The 22,438-nt window shown below is 50.9% G+C and overlaps 5 protein-coding genes across 5 annotated transcripts; 4 read left to right on the forward strand and 1 right to left on the reverse strand.

The window, feature by feature from the left end:
- Positions 1 to 8,528: 8,528 nt before the first annotated feature.
- MIND_00139400 (ELYS domain-containing protein) lies at positions 8,529 to 10,830 on the forward strand (the record flags this gene model as incomplete). The annotated part of the gene is made up of 3 exons (XM_037358323.1): positions 8,529 to 8,960; positions 9,014 to 9,290; positions 9,338 to 10,830. The coding sequence occupies exons 1-3, from the start codon at positions 8,562 to 8,564 to the stop codon at positions 10,828 to 10,830; spliced, it is 2,169 nt and encodes a 722-aa protein (XP_037226233.1). The 5' UTR covers positions 8,529 to 8,561.
- Positions 10,831 to 11,650: 820 nt separating this feature from the next.
- MIND_00139500 (uncharacterized protein) lies at positions 11,651 to 14,730 on the reverse strand (the record flags this gene model as incomplete). Its single annotated transcript, XM_037358324.1, has 19 exons — positions 11,651 to 11,711; positions 11,761 to 11,788; positions 11,838 to 11,931; positions 11,982 to 12,048; positions 12,094 to 12,183; positions 12,235 to 12,323; positions 12,376 to 12,643; positions 12,683 to 12,880; positions 12,930 to 12,972; positions 13,027 to 13,077; positions 13,129 to 13,149; positions 13,202 to 13,321; positions 13,376 to 13,469; positions 13,524 to 13,595; positions 13,646 to 13,669; positions 13,719 to 13,862; positions 13,913 to 14,289; positions 14,335 to 14,614; positions 14,665 to 14,730. 19 exons carry the CDS (start codon positions 14,728 to 14,730, stop codon positions 11,651 to 11,653), a joined length of 2,187 nt encoding a protein of 728 aa, XP_037226234.1.
- An 855-nt stretch (positions 14,731 to 15,585) lies between these two features.
- On the forward strand, positions 15,586 to 17,340 carry MIND_00139600 (uncharacterized protein; the record flags this gene model as incomplete). The annotated part of the gene is made up of 4 exons (XM_037358325.1): positions 15,586 to 16,015; positions 16,064 to 16,235; positions 16,285 to 16,966; positions 17,017 to 17,340. 4 exons carry the CDS (start codon positions 15,586 to 15,588, stop codon positions 17,338 to 17,340), a joined length of 1,608 nt encoding a protein of 535 aa, XP_037226235.1.
- A 170-nt stretch (positions 17,341 to 17,510) lies between these two features.
- Positions 17,511 to 20,769, forward strand: MIND_00139700 (Protein transporter SEC24; the record flags this gene model as incomplete). Its single annotated transcript, XM_037358326.1, has 10 exons — positions 17,511 to 17,572; positions 17,620 to 17,651; positions 17,697 to 18,790; positions 18,841 to 19,044; positions 19,097 to 19,325; positions 19,373 to 19,528; positions 19,581 to 19,751; positions 19,803 to 20,236; positions 20,285 to 20,698; positions 20,749 to 20,769. Exons 1-10 carry the CDS (start codon positions 17,526 to 17,528, stop codon positions 20,767 to 20,769), a joined length of 2,802 nt encoding a protein of 933 aa, XP_037226236.1. The 5' UTR covers positions 17,511 to 17,525.
- Positions 20,770 to 21,022: 253 nt separating this feature from the next.
- Positions 21,023 to 22,246, forward strand: MIND_00139800 (Protein kinase; the record flags this gene model as incomplete). The annotated part of the gene is made up of 1 exon (XM_037358327.1): positions 21,023 to 22,246. Exon 1 carries the CDS (start codon positions 21,026 to 21,028, stop codon positions 22,244 to 22,246), a length of 1,221 nt encoding a protein of 406 aa, XP_037226237.1. The 5' UTR covers positions 21,023 to 21,025.
- Between the last annotated feature and the right edge of the window lie 192 nt (positions 22,247 to 22,438).

Below are 22,438 nucleotides of genomic sequence, written 5' to 3' on the forward strand. Positions count from 1 at the left end.
ACCCAGATGTGGATGGACCCGCCTCGTTGGAATCGGGTGGAGCGATGGGCATCTCCGTGTCGCCCAGCAACTCGTCGTTCTCCTCCGTCTCCTCGTCCTTCTTGTCCTTCTCGTCCTTGGGACCGTTGGGATAGTTGGATCCTACAGAGGAAAAGAGTGTTAGCGATGGGAAGCTGAGGAGAGAGATGTGGAAGTACCTTTGCGAGCATTGGCAAGGAGCAGCTGGTTGAGGACCGCGGTCGCGGACTCGTCGCCAGTCTCGAGAAGGAAGCGTCGCTCGAGGCCTTCGGAAGAATGGATCTCGACAACCGACTCCAGGTGCCCCTGGAAGGATTCGAGTGCCCGTTTGACCGAGGACATCGCCAGGCGATGGGCTTCACGAGTCTGCGCTGCCAGCTCGAAGACCTCCTTGAGGTGGATCAACTCCAGATGAGTCTCGCGGTTAGAAGACGCGATGAGAGGCGTGAGATGCTCGATGACTTTGAGCATCTCGTCTGAGGAGCGTTGGTGGTCGCAGAGGTGACCCTTTTTGCTGTCGTGGTTGCAGTTGTCGCAAGGAACACCGTATCCCAAAGGGGTGCAGTCTCGGCGGAACATCATGCACATCAGGCATGGCCAAGCGGGAAGAGGGGGCTGGTCCGGGAACGCTCTCTTGAGGAAAGCAATTGGGACGGGTGCGGACTCGACGTAGTAGGGCTCGAAACCCTTCGACTGGATCGTCGATTTGCCGGGGTTAGTTGAGACGGGCGAGTCGAAGGTCTTCACGAGGGCCGTCAAGAGAGAGGCAACGCTTGGGTAATGCGGGACAAGACCAGCCGGACGCGATTGTTGGGGGTGAAGGAAAGGATGTCGCGCATGAAGCCGCGCGGTTGGAAGAGACGAACCAAAAGCTGGTTGAGCTTATGGGTGTGTGCGGGGTCAGACGCGGCGTCAAGGGGGCGTCTCGTCTGCCGGACGATAGCGGAAATACCCATCAGCGCCTGGCACCAACTCATCGTTTAGCTCCTCAGCATCGTCAAACTCCAGCACCGTGCCCTTCTCCTTGGCATATTTCGACTTTTTGGCGGGTGGCTTGCCTGAAGAACGAAGAGTTAGTGGAAGCAAGAAGTGAAGGAAGGCTTGAGAACGTCACGGGTGGACTTGGAGACTTTCTCTGGAGAGACAGTCTCTTCTCCAGAAGAATCTTCACGAACACGCTTATGGGGCGGGAGCCTTGCCCTTCTCTTTCTTGACAGCAACAACGGACTCTGAAGAAAAAGAGTGTCAGTACAATCCGGTTTGGGGGAAAGGGAGATGAATAAGACGTACCATTGTCGTCATCTTCACCGTTCTCTTCCTCGGACTCGACTGGAATGACAACCGGGGAGGGTTGCTTGGCCTTGGGTTTGGGCCGAGGTTTTGGCTTCTTGTCGTCGGCTTGGTGTTTGGCCAACGAAGCGTGGAGGCTGGGCAGTTCGAGCTCCTTGAGCTTCAGCGTCGCCGGCATATTGCTAGGGAAGGCTTCGTCGGAAATGTCCAAGTAATATGAACCAAGGTCCTGAAAAACCGAGTCAGATAATCGAAAGGAGGAAATAAAAAGGAGATACGCACGGTGAAGAGCGCAAATTTACAAGTCAGGAACGCCCAGTCCTTGTCCAACTCTTTGGAAGGGAGCAGGTCCCGCAATTTGATGGTCAAGTCGACGAGGAGCACGATATCGAGGGATGCATATTCGGTGGAGGCTCGCGAGAGGGATTCGGTGTATTGGAAGATATAGCGCTGGAAAGGGGTGATCAGAAAGGGGAAGTGCGAGAAGAAAACGAGAAGACTCACGAAATACGGGAGTACTCCGTTGAGGTGCGACACGAGAGGAGGAGTTTTCCAGTGTGGCTTGAGGGCAGGAGTAGACGGGTCTTCGGCGGTGACGCGACGGAGGGTGTTGAAGAAGGATTGGCCGGCCTTGTTAACGAAGCAAGACCAGCAGGGGTTGAAGGTCAAGGGGATGATAGGAGTTAGAGAGTCGTCTGACAGAGAGGGCGAGGCTGCCCGAGCCTGTTTCTTCGACGGGGAGGTCTTTTTTGGTGGACATGGTGGAAGAAAGAAAGAAAGAATGGGACGAAAAAGAGGGGCGGACAAGCTTTTATACGCCGCGAGCGTAGGGCTGTGAAGAAGAGTGAAGAACAAAACGTGACAGCAAGGACTTCTGAAGCTTAAACCACATGCACCGGCTCCGGGAATTAACTTTCTCTTGCGCGCAGTCGCGGAACCGCTCTATTTGGTTAGCAGCTTAAGTGTATTGGGTGAATCTGGAAACCCGCGGTAGAATTAAGGGAAGCTTGCGAGACGGAAAGGGCCGACCGGGCGCCTGAACGGAAGCATTCCTTTGTCCGAGGGCAAATCAGTGATCACGGCAACGCCTTTGCTTGGCAGAACCAAAGATCCGACAGAGAATGTCAAAAATTTGAGTCCAGGTGTCGATCCTTGATCTTCGCTGACGGCAAAAAGTGAAAGATGGAGAGAATTCATTGATGTTGTTGAATTCGAGTATTGCCAAAGACGACTGGGGACAGTCGAGATTTAAAAATGGGGAGATGATAAGCCGCAGTCTGGGACAGACCAGGAAACGACTATTTTTGTCGATTTTGTTGCTCAGCGCACGTCTCAGAGTTGACATGAGTCCCAAATGGTCAACTAGGGAGTTACCTGCACAAGAACATATCAAAATCCAGTCAAATCCTATCAAATCGCTCATAGTGATTCCAAAGTCTTGACTAGGAAAAGTTCGCAGAGCCCGCTTCTCGCTAGAATCCATCCAATTCTATGCAAAATACCCAAAGGGAGTGTATTCTAAAAGGCATATTCGGTTTGGCGCTCAGTGGAGACTCGAAATCGACAACTCCTAGACTAGGGCCACCCCTATCTCTGTTGGTATCGACGACTGACATCATTGGAACGTGGTTTCGGATCATGCTGGAGGATCGGGAGTGCCAAGGGACGGTTAAACGGTGAAAAACCTACTCAATTGATTGGGGCCTGGACCTGTGATCAACGGCGACTCTAAAACACTGTCGAGGAACTGATCATCTGAACATTGGAAATGCGCCAGGAGAGTTGGGACAACTACCGCTGAGGCCATACGCACAAGATACGAGTTATGGGTGTCAATCGAAAGCTGGGAAGCAGAGCTATCCACTTATCCTACTCAAGATCGAGGGATTCTTCACAAGCAAAACTAGATGGTCGCGAACACGGAAGATTTACACAGGTCATTGACTCCAACACACGCGATACCAGTCATCTGGACCTGGATTTTCGACTCCGGGTCGTATGGCGAAACGATACCTATACAATTATGCACATGGACGACTTTTCTTACTCGAGATTTTCCCTGATTCTATCAATTTCTGTTTAGTATTTATACCTCTGTTTTGTATTTGGCAGGTTCACGGATTGCCCCGCTCTACTAGGTGTATCTGGGGATCTAGCTCGTCAATTTATCTTGCTAGCTCTTTCGAAATAGTATCATCAGCGTCGAAGGATTATTGGTTGAGGGTTTCGTTGCCGTTTTAAAAGAGAGTTCCGGTTGCTGTTTATTGGGTTTCGGTTGCTGGTCGAGAGTTTAAGGCAGTTAGTTCCTGACTCGAGACAACTCAGAGGGTTTAAGGCAGTTAGTCCTGATCCAACGAGTATAAACTCTCCGGGCATCGTATTGGCGCTTCTCTATTGCTGAGTTTCGTCGATAGTACGCTTTGGGGCACAACAAATCAACGTTTTTCGCAAGAAACTCGTATCAACCCTACAACCTTACACATTTGTGCCAAGGCTCTGTTCACAGGGGTCTGTTCTCGCACAAGGAGTCGACGATATTTTGGGTTTTGTGACTTTCCCTACTCGACATTATACAACTTTCTCTCTATCTCAAGTGGAGTTTTGGTTGTTTTTGTTAGTTTGGTTAGTTAGAGGCTCATTTGCTTTGTCCCCACTCCGCACTCATCACCGCCTAAACACAGACCAAGACCAGCGGCTATGCTGAGCCTACCGCCTCTGACCGAGCCTCTGCCAACCTCTTTGAGGTAAGTTGTCAGCGTGCTGGAGCGACACGCGAAGGATATCGCGTGCGGGGTCCCAGGATAGTTGATGTACATGTACATAGAAGAGAGTAATTTCATTCAAAATAATTGAATACATATGACTATTTGCTGTTCTCCAGCACAGACCAAGGCCAGCAACATACCAATAGTAGCTGAACGTGCCCAGTAACCACTTCAACAATAACATGCGAGTTGTCAAAGTGTGCATGCCTGCATGCATAGTACCGTAGTAGGTGAGTGCTCCTAGCTTGAACGAAGCTCAGAGCAGTCGTTGGGGATGGTATATAGGAGCATGTCCATGTTCAAAAGACAACACTATCAGATGTAGTGTGAGTGAAGGAGGTTGAATTTGAGAACAGACGCACTAATTGACCCTCATGTGAGCTCTGCAGCCTAGAGACTCGAATCTCAATGTAGAATTCCCGCTTTCCATCTCCTCCAGCCTCGTGGTATCCAGCCACAAATCGAATCATTCTCGGGCCCGATTAACGACGAGGGATATTGAGCATCGATAGCGAGGACTCGGAGATGGAGGGGTCGTCTGAGAGAATGGGAGTCGTGGGTATGTACAGAGTGTGCGTGGCCTCCATAGACAGGGAGGAAACGTGTCACGCGATGCAAGTGGCCGGTCGAATCATCAGTCTGAGTTGCCTGGAGTGTTGAAGCCACGTACATAGTGTGGGACAAGGCCGCGTTGGATGTTGCTGGGTGGTAAGGGAGAGATGAGTGCTGTTGTCAACGTAGATCGCGTGTTGCGAGAGCGAGCTGGCGATGTGGGTTCCCAAAGTGGACTACTACCGGTACGGTTCCTGCCATGCTTGTTGAGTGTTGAGAGATGGGCATAGAAAGAGGGCTTGGAGGGTGCATGAGGAGACTTCTGTGTCTTGATTTGCCGCCCAAGGCGAGGTCTCGCGTCTTGAGAGCAAGAAAGCGGGGAGTGTGAGCCAAGCGAAAGCACGATCGATCACGTCACAGTCACCTCGGAGACGAGCGGAACAGCTCGGATCGTCTCGTCCTTGGCCAGAATCGCCGAAGCTGTCCAACGTTTGATTCTCATTGGCTGGGGCTTATCTCTTTTCGGCAGTCGTCCAAAAAGAGCACCCAAAAGAGATAGGCTTGATATTTTCCATCAGCCCGCCAAACACAGCCTTTGATATTTTGAGCTTTTGAGCTCTCGGGTGCCCCAAAGGCGTAAAATTAAGCCTAAAATTCGATGCTATGAGGTAGCCAAGATTCAAGTAGATACAGGTATGATTTTTCTCTCTTTCCCCCTCTCTTCTCTTGATATTTTTTGATATTTTTTGTCTCGACAACAGACATAAGCCATGAGCCGTTCATAACCCGCCAGGTGAATTTGACGTGATGGGCCGACGTCTATCACTGTTACTCGAGCTCGGCTCTCGCGGTGTGCGGGGTCCTGAGGACTGCGTGACCGGACCGTCGGCAGCTCTACCAGAAACCACGGCAAGGGCGTGAAAGAAGGCTGGCATAGGCAAGTAGTTGGCTGCAAGCCAGCTTGTAGTGCCTCAGTTTCAGATTTGATGGAGTCCGCCTTCCTTCCCGAAGGACATGAGAACCGCCAAGAAGTCATCAGGAGACACTTGACTACCGTCACTGTCGGCAATGATCCGCTCCGGCCATTCAGCCTGCCACAAGCTCCGGGACTCTGCGCTGGCAGCGCCGACGGATCGCCAGTCTATCTGCCGCCTGATGGAAATGTGCCGAGAGCTCAGCTGTCATTTTGGTGGACTTCCGGCCTCGGCGAGGCGGATGTACCACCTATTGGCCCTCACAACTCGGGCTTCAAACAAATCTCACTGCCTTTTGCTTGTTTTTCTTCAGTTTTTCTTCCATTAATGCTCAATATCATCGAGTTTAAGCTCCGCTTGAACTCCAATCATTGTCACATCAAGACCCCAGGCCGGCTAGGACAGCCGCCAGCTGATTGGATAACAATCCATCATGTCAAATTGACCTGGCGGGTAATGAACACCGTACATCTGCATCTGTATTGTTTTTTGAAATGCGACTAGATATCCATGATCAAGGTGTCAACAGGATAGCGATGAGAAAAGTACCGAGTTGGAATAGAATTATTATACCTGCCATGAGGTCGATCTCAATGGTTTGATAGCATCTGGGAGACAGGAATAGAATGATCGAGGAGAACAAGACCGGGACCGTGGGCCAAATCAAGGCAGGGGGGTTTGGATTGACGAGAGGAAGGATGAGATTAATCGAAAGGAAGAGCAAGAAGAATATGGGCCCATAAGCTTTGTGACGACGCGACGTTGTGGGCAGCGGTTCGTGCGTGAGAGGGGCTAGATTACTCCATGGTATCAGAGTCTGGGAGAGGCGGGCCCAAAAGCCTTTCACAAGGACATCCATGAAGTGTGATTAATTAGGCACGTGCCTCGTGACCGCGGTCAAGCTGTGTCGTGTGACAGCCCGAGTTTCCTTGGCACTCATCGATGGAGTGGGCTGCAGATCTCATACACCGCTCTTGGGCCCATGTTCTCCAATTGTTCATCCCCTGGAGTGGACTAACTCCACTCGTCTGTCCACCACCGTCCTCTCCATCAATCCATAATCAGGGGGCGACCGATTCCTGTGCTTCGTCTGCTCTCTAGCATGCCAGGCAGGCCTCCCCTTTCTGAATATAGACCCACCATCGCTTGGATGGACATTGTTACCCCTGCCATGGATACCAATCCTCTGGGTTTTACCTCCCAAAGAGTACGAGACATTATTGGTTGCCGATGCTGTTGCAATCATAACAATATTTTGTCAAATTGGTGTGTAATTTCTCTCACTTGACCTTGACATAACTTGAACCTCTGTGTAGCGGCGTTCCATAAGGTCATATTGGCGAATGTCGCACAAGCCATAGTTTTTACCATCATCATCATCCTGCACTCATACCTCAGTTGCACTTTGACGTTGTTTGCGTCTGCCCCCCATGCATATTGGTTGCATCTCCGTGCCAACCCTGATGAGCCTGTTGCTGGTTCTTATGACGATGGCTTCTTAATCATGTGCTGCAAAGGGGTCAAGTCGGCTTGTTGCTGAGCGTGCAAGTGAGTTGTTGTTGTTCCACCATCTGCAGTAGTAGGTGCTAAAACTTCAAAAAGAGAGGTTTCATCACATCTTGTAATTCTTGGTTGTTGCACCTTGTCGGTTTTGTTCTAAGTAGGAACACAATACATTCCCGCGGCTTCACTGACATTACGGCCTCAGATATTCAACGTGTCCGCGCCGTTTTATTCATCAGGATGGGGTACATCGATCCGAACCCCACGACGGCCAGGGCGACGGCACTCTTCTTTCATCGTGTTATGCGCTCGACGAGCGCCTACCTCCGACCCTTTCTCGAGCCTGGGATTACTTTTTTTTTGTGTGGCACGTTAGGTGGTGGTAGACAATCACTTTCGCTCCCCAGTAGCTTGCCGTAGTTCTCTTGCGAGATTCCATCAAGCGTCCCGGGCCGACATCGGTCATCCACCACCCGTGAGTTGTGAGGCGGGGACTTGATCCGGCTGGCGGGTCTTGAAACCCCGCCAGCCGGATCAAAACCACTCGAGGAAAATGCCATACAACGATCTACACCTTCGCCTACCGAATCGCCGAGCTCACGAAGCAACTATACTGTGTAGAGCTCCCACAATAACTAAAGGGTTACTGTGTCAGACAAGTTAATAACATCTCCAAATTGGCACTGCATAAAACACAGTAACGTAACCACTTCAAGAAGGTCGTACATATACTTTGCGACCAATGCAATTGATACTCACTCGAAAACCATCGCTTGAATCGAGATTATTAATACCTCGTCCTGTCGAGTATAGTAGTTTTGTTGCCTGAAGTGTGACTAGCGCGTGACAGTCAACAGAGTCAAGGTTTATTGGCCTGTACAGGGATCATGTCACACTATCCGATCATTTGATCGATGATTGACACACTGTCAGCGAACAATGCAAACAAACAATGCTCCATTGCACCTCTGCTCTTGCCACCACCTGCTTGTCGCGCTCGCTGCCCCCACCCGTGCCCCACCTGCTCGTCACTGCACCCCGCTCTCACCCCTCCATTAGTGCTTGGCAATGGCGCTCATAGCTCTTGCCCAATAGCATCCCCTGCCTTGCCAGCGTAGGGCAGAGCAGGATTGTGTAGGTGGCTACAGAGGATATTGAAGATTTTAAATTTGTGGTGGTGTGGTAGCTACTCCCGCCATGTATAGTAGCTGAGAATGATGATAATGATAGTCTATCTAGGCTGGGGTCAATCAAGAGGCAGCAGTTGTATGTGGCCACTTAGATTAGATTCATAAAAAAGACTTTTTTATTTCTCCAAGATCTATCGTGACCTACCAAACTTGTACCAAACGGGGCGGACAATGGATCGAACAATGGATCGGGGACCCGAGGTAAGGGAAAGGCACGTGATGTCACAAGCTCCCTGTACAAGCCAGAACGCCCAGAGTCAACAGTCAACATGGAGGTTGCTCGCGACTCTGTCGCCGCCATCCTTGCCCATTTTGACCTCTCTCCTGGTGTCTTCCCTTTCACCGACGGATGCTGCGAGGAAATTGAGAGCCGGCGCGACCTGCTTGGTGAACTGCTCTTATTCGACATTCTCCTTCGGTCGGGGAACATTCGTGATTTACCTGGGACGCTTTACCCACCCCGCGACATCGACACCTTTCACCTCCTCCTCGAGAAAATTACACTCTCCTCCTATGACCGGCTCAAGCAGGACTGCCTTGTCTATTTCCTGCTGAAATGGTACCGTGATGGGCGGGAAGAACGCTTCAAGACGGAGCGTTGTATTCCACCTCACTTTGCAGCTCTGTCAGACGCGTATTGGAATCTAGATGCGGGGGTCAACGTTCCAGTGCGTGTCATGCCCTCTTTTCATATCCTCATACTCACAACCAACTTCCGTAGCAAGCCGTGTCCACACTGGCCGACTCGCGTTTGAACACCGACTACGCCTCGAAAATCTTACAAGCTATATCCTTGGCGGAAAATCCCATGCCATTAATTCTGAAATATGTCAGAACTGCGAAACCTCTTCTCATTGAGCCTGATGACATCGACCTCTACACTCTTGCGCTCGCCGAATCAAATCTTTCTGAAGCATGGCGCTTCCAACGAACCTTCAATGAGCAAAACCCCACTCGCTCTCGTCTTGTGGAGAAAATAATTGATTGGTCGCTGAATCGTATGTGTTTCTTGTCCTAATTGCTGTCAACAAGCTCAAGTTGATAGCCCCACGTCGAAACGCTCTTCAACAACTTCTGGGAATTGCCCTTTCCCCCTTTGAGCAAAATATCGTGGAAAAATACGCGACTCCGCCGTCCACGACGCTCTCCCCAACTGGCATTGCCACGCTCCAAAATTTGCTTTGCGTTCGCCTCGTCCAGACTGGACTGTTTGCAGACGCAATCAAACTCGACAGGAGATTTTCCGGTGCATCAAGTGCAAATCTACCACTGCAGAAAGAGCGCACGAAGATGATGGACGAAGTTTACGCTGCTTTGCCACTCGCAGAACGGACGATGTTGGATGTGGAGTTGGCAACTCCACCTACAAAGCAAAATATACCGACTAATGGTACTCGTTCAAATCGAGAGATGGACACGAGCATGTCGTGGGAGGACCTACGCGACTCCCGGCCATCTATCATGCAAGCAACTCCGCAGAAGCAACCATTATTTGCTTCCCTCAATGGCAAGCTGCAAGACACGCCCAAATTCGCTGGATTTGGAATCCCTGTCAATCATACTCCGAGCACCTTCCCGCTGGTGGCCTCGACTTCCGTTTCAAAACCTGTCGTTCCTCCAATTAGCTCTAACACGCCGCAAAATGCCTTCTCATCACTCACACAATCTACTATGAGACCCATAGGCCCTCCCTCTCGCACAAGCCCACCGAAAACTCTCTTCGAGTCTGCCAACCGGAGGCAGAATGCATTCTACCGTCCTCCTGTCGCGACCCCAGCATCGACATCGGTGTTTCGTGATAGTAAAGTGGCAGATAATGGGATACCTCCCTTGTCAATACCGCAGAACATCGACATTGAAATGGCTGATCAGAGTGTTGTTGGTGTTGAGCCGGCAGTTGCTGAATCAGTATCTGTGGTTGACCCCGACGATGAAGAGCTGGCAGAGGAGGAAGAAGGAGAAGATGCAGATGCAAGCCTTGCATATTCCGTATTCTCAAGCAAACCATTAGCGCGACCTAAACAAACAGCGCCAACGGCTAATAAACGATCTCGACAATCCAAAACAGCGCCAAAACGACCTAAAAGGCGGCCACCAGGGGCGTTCACGAGCGATGACGACCATGAAGAGGTGGCTGCTGACCTGCCAGCGCAGCCACCTCCACCAGCAAGGCAAACACGTAAATCTACCAAGAGCACTGCGGCATATGAACCAGAACAGCCCCCGATAAAAAGCACGCGGCGACGGGCAAAAGAGAAGAAGGACCAGGGACATCGGTTGAGTCGGACGTTGCCTGGTTCACTCATGGCGTCCGAAGATGATGAGGATGATGGGTCAGAAGAGCAAACAGAGGAAGCGGACAGTGTGGGTCCTCTTCCCCCAAGAGCTGAGGCTTCTTCCACGGCCAGCAACGGGCCGGGAATGCAAACGAGAAGGCGGTCGTCGCGGCTGAGCTCTGTCGAGTCAGCCTCGGCAAGTGTCAAAGCCTCTCGAACGAAATCGGCGTCGACAGGTCGGAAGCGACGGACCGATTCGTAGCACGGGTTTCAGATTAGAGGAACCGAACCGCGGAAATCATGGTTGTACTTGGCGCAACTAGAGACGTGATATTGTTGTAGTCCTTACACAATGTTGCTATTTACTGGTAAATAATGCGCGGGAGGCTTCAGTGAGACGGAGTTGGCATTTGAAGCAGTTGCAATGCCCCAGTGGGCCGTACGCGTCACAGTTCTGCGAGACTTGTCAATGGTCATAAAAGCACAATGGGAGAACTGAAGGTGTCGTACCGAAAGAGCTATGAGAATACCCGCAGATCTTTTGTAACTCATGATGAACATTCCCCAGCGCCCCAGTTCTTCGGGCTTGTTGGAGGTGCTGATTGCAACGAGAAAGGAGATCAGCGCGAGCGGATTGGTCATTGACGCATTCCAGATCAGGCGATTGTAATCCTGCACTGACAGCGACACCTGCAAGTCCCCGCGCCGATGTGCGTGGCAACACCCACTTTACTCGTCGCAAGTCTAAGATCAGCCAAGGCCGCGAAAAAAAGGACGATGCACTCATGTAAAGCACGTTCAAGAATATGAACAGTAGGACATATGCCCGTTTGAACCCGCTCGAGTGGCGTTGGGCTAGACAGGCAAGCAGAGCACATTTCATGAGGAATACCCCAGACAGCTCTGCGTCCGGCATAAAGGCGACCACCAGAAGAAAGATATAGCAGGAAAAGGTGTTGGGCAACATTTGGGACATAGCTGAAACCAGCCCAAGGCATTTTATTCAGAGAAAGGAGTTGTCTTTGTCTCGAAGAGATCCCCTTATATTTCAGCATAATTCTGTTCACATGGGTCGTAGTGTGTTAGTGGTTAAAGTCGCTCTTCGCTCTCAATGCCGCTCCGCGGTAGTATATGTAGATAGGACTGAGCTCGATGCATCAGCGTTTGACAGACCAGCCGGAGGACGACTCACAATGGAATTCCCAGACATATCGCGCAGACTGTTGAGTAAAATGAGGAACCAGGTCACTCAGCGAGGACGAAGCTTACTTGCGAGCATCGAAAAGCCCCATCCATATCCGAGCTTCGCGAAGATCTCGTGTCCAAAGAGCGGGAAGGAAAACCCGAGCAGTGAACGGAAGAGCTGATCAATTGGTGAGCAAAAGGGGGTAAAACGAAGCCGTGGGAACGAACAAAAGCAGCGGACAGTGCGCTGGCGGCGTATTGGAACGAGTCGACGAGGTATAATTGGATTGGAAGGCTACACAGGTTCAGCGGGCGTCCGTGATGGTCTGAAGACACCCACAAGGAGATCATCATGCCAAAGCCGAATAAACCCGACCCGACGACAGGCATGATCCAAGGCAATTTAGTCTCTGCGGACCAGCCGTACCATCTGCAAAATGGGGTCAATTCATGAAGGTTGAGAGGTTAGATGAATACGAACAGGAGCCCAAGCGGAACGAAGAAGGATCCCACGAGAATGGGAGGAATACGCATTTCTGGTTCGCCCTTGCCTCCGTTCTTGTCCGAGAGCTATCGAGAAAATGCTCCGAAGACGTCAAAACAGGTGGACATGGCAACATACGCGTTGATAAAGGGCATTAGAGAATTTTGCGCCGGAGCACGTAGCCAGGACAAAGCCTACGCCGAGCCCAGCGTACATTAAACCCGCAATACCAGTTGAAAACCCATATGTGCTCATAAAGAAACCTATAATTTTAATTGGCGGGTGATATGCAAGGTGTTGGACCACGTACCATTGAAAGTGACGAAGAAAAGATAGTAGATGCTTTAAAGATATGAGCGCTAAACTCGCAGTTGAGTCTTTTTGACTTGCCCGTATAAGCTTTGAACTGGTCAACACGAGGAAACGGATTGACAGCAGCACTCACAAGGCCATGTACAGACTCAGAATAAAGCAAATGAAGCTGTGCGTGAGGAGATAAACGGGCCGGCTAAAGTTGATCCACAGAAAGTAAAGTTTTCCTGTGATATTAGCCGGCCGAGGTTTCTCGACGGTGTCAAGAGCCTTTTCTTGATCAACAGCGCTAGCAGCAATGCGAAGCTTTATCAAGGGCGCATATGTTTCACTAGGAAAGCCCATTCAGCTTCAGTGGCTACATGATGGAGTGCGCTTACCGCAGGAAAGGAAGGCCAATGAAGCTCGCAAAAGTTGTGACTCCTAAGATGGTAATGAGCGGCGTCCGATGAAAGCCTGTCATTCGATAGTTCCTACCTGCCAATGCGAAATAGACGTATTGGACGCCAACCTTCTGTGCGATAAAACCTGTACCCACACATCAGCAAATCAATGTCTGGAGCAGTGGGTTAATTATACCGCCAGCAATGGGCCCAATGACTACGGAGGAAAGAGTTAGAAACAATCAATCCTGCTCAATAAAACAGCAGACCTGGTCCAAGAAGTGGGCCTAAACTGTAGAGAGCCATTGCAGAGGCTCTTTCCCGTTCGGAAAATAAGTCGCTAACAACGGCGCCGCCACAAGCAACAGGGGCGCTTCCCGAAAGACCAGCTGATATAGAGGCGATCAGTTAGTTTCGTCAAACAGAAGAAAATCCAAGTTAACCCATGAAACGAAACCCAATGAGAGCGGCCGTATTTGGTGCAAATGCACAACCCAGATGAAATAAAATACTGAAAATATTCCCAATGTGAAGGACCTAGGATGACAATTCAGTGAAGGGGACCATGTGCTGATGAGTAGTCGGACGAACCCATTTCCTATAGAGCGTGGTTTGGATGTTGAAGTCAAAGACGGGCCACGATTCATACCTTCCATACATTTCCTGTTGCGGCCGTTAGTTATCAAGAGTAATGGCAAATAGAGATGGCTCACAGACACCGGGGCCAAAACCAAGGGCTATTTGATTTACGTGAGTCGAATATTTGTTAGAGGCATTCAAGCTCACCCCCATCCCAAAAGAAAGCAAAAAGATAGAAAGCGTCATGGCGAGGATCGACTGGTTCGTGATGCCATATCGAGCCGCGATTTGCGCTTCACCGGGAGCCATGGTCGAGCTAGACAGCGGGGAAACAAACATATAAAGAGCAACCTAACAGTGTGTCATCAAATACCGTCACCACAAGTCAGAAAACTACTAACAATTGCGGTTGTGCACCATTTAGTGCAAGCCGACCAGTTTCTGGGATTCCGCGGGTCGAAGAACCAGTCGTCGTGGGCGTCCGTTGTCACGGGAGCGAGAGTCACACACGATTGGGACGGCGGAACAGAAAAGTTGGAGTATTTCGGAATGCCGTCGTGGTCCAAACATGCCGGAAGTTTGGACCCCTGCTCAGACTCTTCGGGTTCATGAAGAGTGAACGACGAACGAGCCGACGACATATTGTTTGCAAAGGGTAGGACAAGAGTGATCCAAGGGTCGTCCGAGCGAATGGGAAGGCGGAGGAGGGTAGTGGAGAGAAAGGGCGACTTCCAATGCTTTATAGTGGGGACAGGGTATTGAGGGAATACAGCGGTCTCTGGGCATCTTGGTCAAAACTGCGGGCTCAAAATAACGTGCAGACTAGGTCTGATTGGACGCCGTCTGGCCATTCGCGAAATTGAAGCTACATCCATAGTTGGCGCGGCGCCCTGAGGGCGTGCATGCGTTGTGTCGGGACCAACTGCTGCTGGGAGGTCAGTCGTGGGCTGATAAACAGATCCAGGAACATTTTCATCCGTGTTTGAAGAAAGGACCAACTTGTTGAGCATCGGCCGTTCGGTGATGAAAGTGTTTTGAAGGTCCAGCAGTAGTCTACTTTGTTCTGCAGACTCCAGAACAGGCCCTGGCCGGCGGATGGAAACCTAAACAGAACTTCATTCCGCACTCAGCATCAAGATAGAGATAAAGGCACACTTATCGCAGCCGAAAGGGTTGAACAGTACAAAGTTTGAGCATCGATGGATTCGGAAGTGGCCATGAAACAAATTCAGGAAAAAGCATGTCGGATGTCGAGTTGCGACTGTCCTCCTAGATGACTGCTTCTGAAGGGTCGAGGAAGACGACACCAGAATACAGAGGTCTAAGCAGCACTGTGGTAGCGGCAATTTTGGGATTGGTGGTGAACAGAAAACGCCCAATGCTATCACCTGAATGCCATGAGACCATGATGTTACAGCCAGTACTTCATGGACAACACGTCGAGATCTTCTCCCGCGGGTAATCGAATGGACAAGAAAAGAAAAGCTAGCACCGCCGTTTACATTTTGTCAGGGCAGTTCAGGTCAAGTAGAGCGCATCGCTAAGAAATTAAGTGTGGTCAAATCGGTGTCGGCAGACCGAGACCGAGGCGGTCTATGAGCAAAACGACGCAAACCACGAGGCTTATTAATTAATAAGTAGATTACTGAGCGGAAAAAAAAGGAAGCTGTTCTTGACTTTTTTTGGTTTTTTTCTTTGTGGGTGTGGGTGAACGTGGGTGCTTGCGACACTCGGAAGACTTCGAATTCGATCTAGGGTTGCATTGAACGAGATGGTGCACCAGCAGAGGAATTAGGATATTCCGCTCCAACCCTCATGGCTGTTGCGAACAAGTTGTTCATGCGAGTGTGACCACTCATTCGAGTCGCGACTTTCATCCAACGTTGAACGACATAATCTTCACTTGGCACGCGTTCAACACCTGAAGACCACTCGCAGCGTCGTCGATTGTGTCGTCGGTGCAGAATTGTTCGCTTCAAACTCCGCCTTTGCGCCACCCATCACCGGCACCTTCGCGACCCTGTCTTTCTCTTTTCTTGTCTTTTGAAGACTATCTGGCACTGCGTTCCGCACTATGCGATGGACTTCTCCACCCACGCGCCGTGAAATCTCACTGGTCATATTCTGCTTGACCGTCTTCACCCTTTCGTATAACATCGACTCGTCAATACGGCTGGTTGGCCTCAATCGTGAAAACGCAGTGCTAAGCAAACTTGGCCTCGTACGAGCGGAGGTCGGTCCCGACGGGCGACGTCCCCTAAAGAGCCGAGATGCCCTCGAAAGTATGATATATGGAGACTGGGATTGGGAAGAGGGAAGGATTGCTGGTGATGGAACGGAAAGAAGTCAACCGAAGGGTGTTGGGAGGCATGGGGCGATGTGGGTTGAAAGAGACGAGATTGGGGACTTGGGAGGCCCGACTTTGGGCGAAACAACAGTGACAGACGCGTTTCAACGATGGGGAGAGAATGTACCCCGAAGCCGTTTGGTCAAGCATACTCCCGGTGCGCTCCATTACTCGAAACTTTCGGTCTGTTTCTTAGGCTGCGCAGGCTATACAATTGTCGACAACATTATTCTTTTCAATGGAAGTATGACCCTCGTAACAGAAGAACCAGAGACTTTCCCGCCATTACATGAAATGATCCTTCCAGCCGACTTGAACCGTTGGCGCATTCTTTCACCTCAGCAAGCTCGAAAGGTTATTCTTCCCTACGGCGGAAGGTTTGTTTCACAGGTCTTGTCTCCGCGTGTGGCTGACTCGCTGCGGCAGGATACGAGGAGTAACTTGGATGGCTGCCGATTCCTCACCACACAACTCCACTCTCTTGGCATTGTGGAGAACCTATAGTGCGCTGGACTCTGAAATAAACTCGAATGGGGCAACAACCCTTACTCCTCCTCGACGCTTGATGTTTCCATACTACGGATTCTTCACGGACCCGAATCCCGAGCACGCGGATGTCACAACTCGTCGACAACGAGTGGTGAACGGATTCCACCCTGAACTAGTCAAGGCAGCATTCCCGTTCATGACTGTCATGTATTATGCGGACTGGGAGGACTACCACAAGATGCAAGTGCCGTTTGTCATTGAACGTCTCGTGGTTGCGGACAGAACTGCAGCATCGTATGGGGTCGACTCCCATGAACCGATCTATGCACCCGCTTTCAGAAAGACTGATGGGTTATCGGAGCACTGGTGGGAGCCCATACGACTCAACCTTGCCTCGTATTTCGGAGTCAACGGAGACAAAGCACCTAAAAATGGCATCACTTATGTGCATCGTCAGTCGCATTCGAATGGTTTGAAGTTGAACGATGAAGACCACGCGGCACTTGTGGAGGCTCTGCAAAAGCTACAACAAGACTATGGGTACGAGGTTCATATAGTCTCCAACATCGACGAAGAAATGTCCTGGACCGACCGGCTCGGGGCGATTACCCGGTCAACTGTGTGTTGGTTTTACTACTCCTGAAGTCTATCGTGCTCATCTGACTCTAGCTAATGCTGGGCGTTCACGATAGCGACTTGATCGACTGTGCTTACATGCAACGGAATCCACACACCACTCTCATGGAGTTCTTCCCCCCGCAAACGTTTGCGCTTGAGCAGCAACTGGTTGCCAAATCCTTGGGCATGCGATATGTTGCCTGGTGGAAAGAAAGGCGTGTGCTAGTCTTTTACAACGTGTCATTTTGTCTTACGCCAATTCACAGACGACTCTCCCAAGACGAGCTACCCTCTGTTTCACGCCCAACAGATGGGCAAGCAGTTCCCATTGACGTTTCTGAGATTGTCAAAGCTATTCGGGAGGTTCTGCAGTAATAAAACTGGACATTATTATTATAAGACTCAGATATGTAGAGCTAGAATTCGCATAATATCTGCATTAGGCGGGCTTATTTCTTTATGTCCTTCCCTGAAGCGCGTCACCGAACTTGATATCGACGACGTGTCGCATGTGATCAGTTTTCGTGGCCGCATCAATACATTCCCTGTTCTCGCCCGCCATGGCTTCTGCAAACGACTCGCTGCCTCCTGGCTGGATTGCTGAGTGGTGAGTCTCTTTGCGCGCGTTTTAAGCTGATCTGAACTCCATTCGAGGAACGAAGCCAACCAGCGATACCTTTTCATCGGTGAGCGTCAACGTGGTGCTTTTTTCGTGACTGACGCGGCATTAGATACGACTACAAACCACACACAATGGGAAGAGCCATCTGCAAGTGTCCCGCCCCCCGCAGAAACTATAGCAGCTCCGACTGGTGGGGGCCACGGAAAGAGACGGCAATATGCTGCTGGTCAGACCCAAGCGTATTATGGTGGAGGAGACACGTTGGCCTCTGCACCAGATGCTGGCTACTACGGTGGTGCGGTGGACCCCAATCAGCAAGCACAGCAGCAACAACCAGCGGCGGGGGGTCAGCTTTTCACACCAGGATATGCTGCAGAGGGTGGTTTCGCTGGTCAACAAGGACAACCAGCGTATTATCAACCAGACGCGCCGGCCTATGCCCAGCAGTCGCAACAGCAACCTCAATTCGGTAACAACAACGTCGATGGACTCGCGAATCAATTCAGCGGGATGAACATGGGTCAAAAACAGTTCACGCTCAACACCATAAATGTCCTCACTGCCCCACCCGACCCTCGCGACCTTCATGCCCCCCCGCCAGAAATTCGCCTGCCCCCTGGCTCATGCTTGTCGCCAGCGCCTACCGCGACTGCCGATCCATCTTACCAGCGATTAACTATCAACGCAGTCCCAACGACATCTTCCCTCCTTGGGAAGTCCAAGCTTCCCCTCGCGCTAGTTCTCACGCCCTACCGCACTCTCGATGAAGGTGACGATGCCATCCCGCTCGTGACCGACGTCATTGCTCGTTGTCGGCGTTGTCGCATGTACATCAACCCGTATGTGCAGTTCATTGACGGTGGAAATCGCTGGCGTTGCTGCATGTGTAACATGTCAAATGAGGTCCCCCAGATGTTCGACTGGGACCAGGCCCGTAACCAGCCTGGTGATCGCTGGGCCCGCGCTGAACTCAACCATTCTGTGGTTGAGTTTGTTGCCCCCACCGAATATATGGTCCGCGCCCCACAACCGGCCGTCTACGTCTTCCTCATCGACGTAAGCCACCCTGCCGTTCAGTCTGGTATGGTCGCGACTGCGACCCGTGCACTTTTGGAAAACCTCGACCGCATTCCCGACGACGACAAAATCACCAAGATAGGCATTATCTGCTATGACACGTCGCTCTACTTCTTCTCAATGGCTGTATGTTTTATCTTCATTTGTGAGCGCATCCGATACTGATATGGTTGCAGCCAGGAACAACAGATTCGACCATGCTTGTTGTCTCCGACATTGACGACGTCTTCCTTCCGAAACCGACCGACTTGCTTGTTAACCTTTCCGAAGCGCGTCCCGCGCTCGAGTCGCTACTTAGCAGGCTTGGTGATATGTTCCAAGACAACAACGCCATCGGAAGCGCTTTGGGTCCTGCTTTACAGGCTGGGTCGAAGTTAATGGCGCGTGAAATCCATTTTTTCTGACTGTTCATATTTTTAACACCCCTTTTAGGCACCCATTGGAGGCAAACTCATTGCCCTCTCTGCGAGCTTGCCTTCTGTTGGCGAGGGTGCGCTCAAGAATCGTGAAGATCCCAAGGTTCTTGGCACAGCCAAGGAATCTGCTCTCCTTCAAGCAGCCAACTCGTTCTACAAGACCTTTGCCATTGACTGCTCGCGGGCGCAAGTCACTGTGGACATGTTCCTCTTCAGCTCGGGCTACCAGGATGTGGCCAGTCTTGGTGTGTATTCATTCGCCTGATATTTGTTCTTCTGCTCATGGTTGTAGCCAACCTCCCGCATTACACTACGGGTAACACATACTACTATCCTGCCTTCAATGCTGCCCGGTCCGAAGACGCCATCAAGTTTGCAAAAGAGTTTGGCGATGTGGTCGCGCAGCCCATAATGTTGGAATGCATTACTCGTGTGCGAGCATCTCGAGGTAACCAAAAGTACTAATCCTCATGTTTATCGTTAATCCTTTGTTTTCTTAGGCCTTCGAATGGCTTCTTTCCACGGCAACTTCTTCGTCCGGTCAACAGATCTTCTTGCAATGCCGACTGTCCCTCAAAACCAGTCTTACGCAATCGAAATTGAGATCGAAGACACCCTAACCGCGCCGTTTGTGGTTCTTCAAACTGGTATGCTGCATACCACTTGTTTCGGTAAGTTTCTTTGGGCCGTCTTCCTGGTTCTCTTTACTCACGGAAACTTAGGCGAGCGTCGTTTGCGTGTCGTCACCACAGCCTACCCTACCACAAGTAACCTTTCGGAAATCTTTGCGTCGGCCGACCAAATTGCTCTCACCACTCTGTTCGCCAATAAGGCGGTCGAACGTTCATTATCGTATCGCCTTGAGGACGCACGTGACTATATATTCAAACGGCTGGTCGATATTTTCATCGCATACAAGACGAGCATGACTGCTGGTGGAGCTGGAGCCAGCGCACAGCTGGCTTTCGCGGACAACCTGAAGATGCTCCCCGTATTGATCTTGGCACTTTTGAAGAACGTTGGCATAAGGCAAAGTGCCCAAATTCCCCCGGATATTCGAGCATACTCCCAGGCGCTGTTGACTTCGCTGCCATCACAACTTCTGATTCCTTATCTTTATCCTTCGTTCTACTCTCTGCATACAATGCCTCCCGAAGTGAGTTTTTATTTCATCTCGACTGAAAATGAAATGACGAATTTCCAGGCTGGAACTGTTGGCGAACATGGTGTTATCATGCCCCCGGCGATGCCTTTGACCTCTGAACGACTGGAGCGCCATGGTCTCTTCTTGATCGAAGATGGACAGACTATCTTCCTCTTTGTCGGGCGTGATGCTGTGCCGCAGCTCATCATGGACGTGTTCGACTTGCCAAACTACGAAGTATTACGTGGCGGCAAGACTACCCTTCCGGTGTTGGACAACCCCTTCTCGCAGCGGGTCAATGCTATCATCCAAAAGACGAGGGAAATGCGGCGCGGTGTTTACTACCCCCACGTTTACGTCGTCAAGGAGGACGGAGAGGCGCCGTTGCGTTTGTGGGCACTCAGCGCGCTCATTCAGGACCGGGCGGACGTGCTGCCGAGCTACCAGCAGTTCATCAACACCGTCAAAGAGAAGGTGCGTTATTTTCGCTATTTTTTGATTTTTTTTTTGCTCATACCTTGCAGGTCAACGGTGTTGGCTACTGATCGCTGTCGTCTGCGTCCAAAAACTAGAAGGGCTAGTAGGTGCTCGAATGTAACGCGGGTGTATGATATCTTTTCTTGCGATCTAGTAGTTAGCAACCCTTCCCGCATCGCGCTCATTGGGCACTTACCTACCTACGTAACCTTTTCGGCACTCTGAAGTATATATTTGCATATAATTGCAGTTTTCACTCTTCCCTTTGCCTTGGGCCTTTTTTTTCTTTGAAGGTGATGTGACCTCCTATTTGCTCACACTTCAATGAGTGATGCAAACCAGGACCTCAAGTTTGTCATTGACGCAGAGAATCCCTACAACTATCAGCCACAGGGATTCCATCCTATCCATATTGGTGACTCTTTCTCAGATGGACGATACACCGTCTTACACAAGCTTGGCCATGGCAAATCATCCACAATTTGGGTCGTCCATGACGCCAACGACAATAGCTTGAAGTCGCTCAAAGTCGTCGCTGCGTGGAGATCTGACACTGAGGTCCAGGTTCTGCGACACTTGGAGGCCAATTTCGACGAACAGGAGGAGGGCAGCCAACATGTTGCGCGTATGTTTGACGCCTTCATCCACGAGGGCCCCAATGGCAGGCACCAGTGCATTGTCGGCGAGGTACTCGGCCCAAACTTGGCATCCTACGTTGGCAATTTTTGGGCTTCGGAACGCTTCCCGCCAGAGATGGTTCGACGAATGTTTGGTCAAATTGCATTGGGAGTTCGATATTTGCACAAGCGAGACGTTGCCCATGGCGATCTCCACCAGGGAAACATTCTCCTCCGTCTCCCTATAACCTGGCGGACCGCTTCGGATGTCGAGCAAGACCTGGGCGTGGCCGGCGAACACGAATATGGCGCAGACTTGACATCACCGCATCAGCCACGATACCTCGTCCCTGGAATGTGCGATGACCCATATCTACTCCAACTCTGCCTCCGTCAACCACATATCAAGATTTGCGATTTCAGCGAGTCGAGTATTCCCACTCTAACTGATCCACCGTATCTTGCCTCACCATTGATACTCCGTCCACCCGAAGCTATACTTGGCTTTCTGGAGCATCCCACTCTCCAGAGCGACATCTGGGCTCTTGCCGTACTCTGTCATCTTTTATTCGCAAATGGTCGCAGTCTATTTTACAGAGGCGACAAAATGCTCCTCGACATGGTCCTCAACCTTGGGAAACTCCCCGAGGAATTATGGACAAGTTGGCCTGGCCATACAGACTTTGACGACCAAGGACGGGCAATCCGCGGACCGAATGTGTCGATTTTCTTGAAGTTTGGGTTTGAAACTATACCGGAAGGAAAAGAGCGAAAGGTCTTGGAAACGTTGCTCAGGTCGATGGTATGCTATGACACACAAAAACGGCTTACCGCCGAGCAAGTAGTCGTTAGCGAGTGGGTCGCGGAGTACTGCCGGCCACAGATGGGCCCCGAGGTAACATATGTCGTGGAGAACATGGATGAGTAGCCATAGTCTCAAACCCGACACTCAGGCCACCTCCAACAGGCGCGCCAGCCGCGGTTTTCCAACCTGGACCCCGACCAGGGCTGGACCCACCCTGCCCGAGCTGCCGCTTGCTGTCGGAGCCTCCTCTCCCTTTTCATCCATTTTTTTTGGCTGCAATGTGGCTTTAATACTAGTAATTGCGCTCCGAACCCC

Source organism: Mycena indigotica (genome assembly GCF_014461135.1).
Source record: "Mycena indigotica strain 171206Taipei chromosome Unknown Mind.scaff0001, whole genome shotgun sequence".
In the NCBI taxonomy this organism is placed as follows: Eukaryota; Fungi; Basidiomycota; class Agaricomycetes; order Agaricales; family Mycenaceae; genus Mycena; species Mycena indigotica.